Here is a 1,028-nt window from a genome sequence, read left to right as displayed (position 1 = left end):
CCCGCCCTCCCTTCCCTTCTGCGGCCTCCTCCTCTTCCTCCTCGCCGAAGTCAGCAACCTCTACTGCCACCTCCTCCTCTCCTCCCTCCGTCCCTCCACCACCATCGGCGCCCCTCCCTCCCGGCCCATCCCCCACGGCTTCCTCTTCCGCTACCTCGCCTGCCCCAACTACCTCTGCGAAGTCCTAGCCTGGGTGGGCTTCTCCCTCCTCACTTTCCTCCCCCTCTCTTTCCTCTTCACCCTGGTGGGGGCGTCGCAAATGCTGCAATGGGCGCAGCTCAAACACAAAGCGTACCTTAAGGAACACGGGGATGCCTACAAGAAGCTGAAAAGGAGGGCCATGATACCCGGAATCCTCTGAGACGGCCAAGGCCCTCGCCTTGTGGGGGGTGTTTGAATCTAAATTTGAAATGGATTTGAAATTACGGAAAGAAAGGGGGTGGCCCTGGAACACGAACCGCGACCCCAGCGCCGAGCCTTGTATCGCTGATTTCGTGTTTTTCCTTCTTTCTCCCCTCCTAAAGCAGCACATGACCTTTATTTACAAACCTGTTGTATCATTGCTTCCGCGTGATGGCTTTTTCTGCCCTTCCAAAGGGAGTTTAATCATCCCAATCTTTCCTTTCCATGGTGACATCCACCTTCCCTCTTTCTCCGCTCTTTCTCTCTCTCCCTCTCCCCCTTTCTCTCCATCTCCCTATCTCCCTCTCCTTTCCCACCTCTCTCTCCGATTCCTCCTCTCTCTCTCCTTCTCCCGCCCCTGGGCCTGCCCCTCCCCTGGCACACCCACCATGCACGCGCTTCCACCCTGATGCGCTTGTAGACGCACAATGGCCCCCTCTCTCCCTCCCTCCATCCCTCCATCCCTCCCTCCCTCCATCCCTCCAACCCGCTTACTCTGCAGGCAGTGGCGGCTCCCCTCCCTCCCCCATTCTTGGCGCCAGCGCCGCGGATGGTGGGGCAGAGTCAAGTGGGAGGATTGGATCGCGAGGATTCCGGGCGGCAAGAATGATGGGGAAGAGGACAAT

At 58.8% G+C, this 1,028-nt stretch overlaps 1 protein-coding gene across 1 annotated transcript; it reads right to left on the bottom strand.

The window, feature by feature from the left end:
- Positions 1 to 25: 25 nt before the first annotated feature.
- Positions 26 to 680, bottom strand: NGA_2048200 (uncharacterized protein). The gene has a single exon (XM_005854758.1). The coding sequence runs from the start codon at positions 530 to 532 to the stop codon at positions 185 to 187; it is 348 nt and encodes a 115-aa protein (XP_005854820.1). The 5' UTR covers positions 533 to 680; the 3' UTR covers positions 26 to 184.
- Between the last annotated feature and the right edge of the window lie 348 nt (positions 681 to 1,028).

The sequence above is a fragment of the Nannochloropsis gaditana genome, assembly GCF_000240725.1.
Source record: "Nannochloropsis gaditana CCMP526 unplaced genomic scaffold scaffold392, whole genome shotgun sequence".
Taxonomy (NCBI): Eukaryota; class Eustigmatophyceae; order Eustigmatales; family Monodopsidaceae; genus Microchloropsis; species Microchloropsis gaditana.
This window is presented reverse-complemented; position numbering and strand designations above follow the sequence as displayed.

Coding starts and splice junctions, on each gene's coding strand:
- NGA_2048200 (XM_005854758.1), bottom strand. CDS start 532: ATGTGCTGCTTTAGGAGGGGAGAAAGAAGGAAAAACACGAAATCAGCG.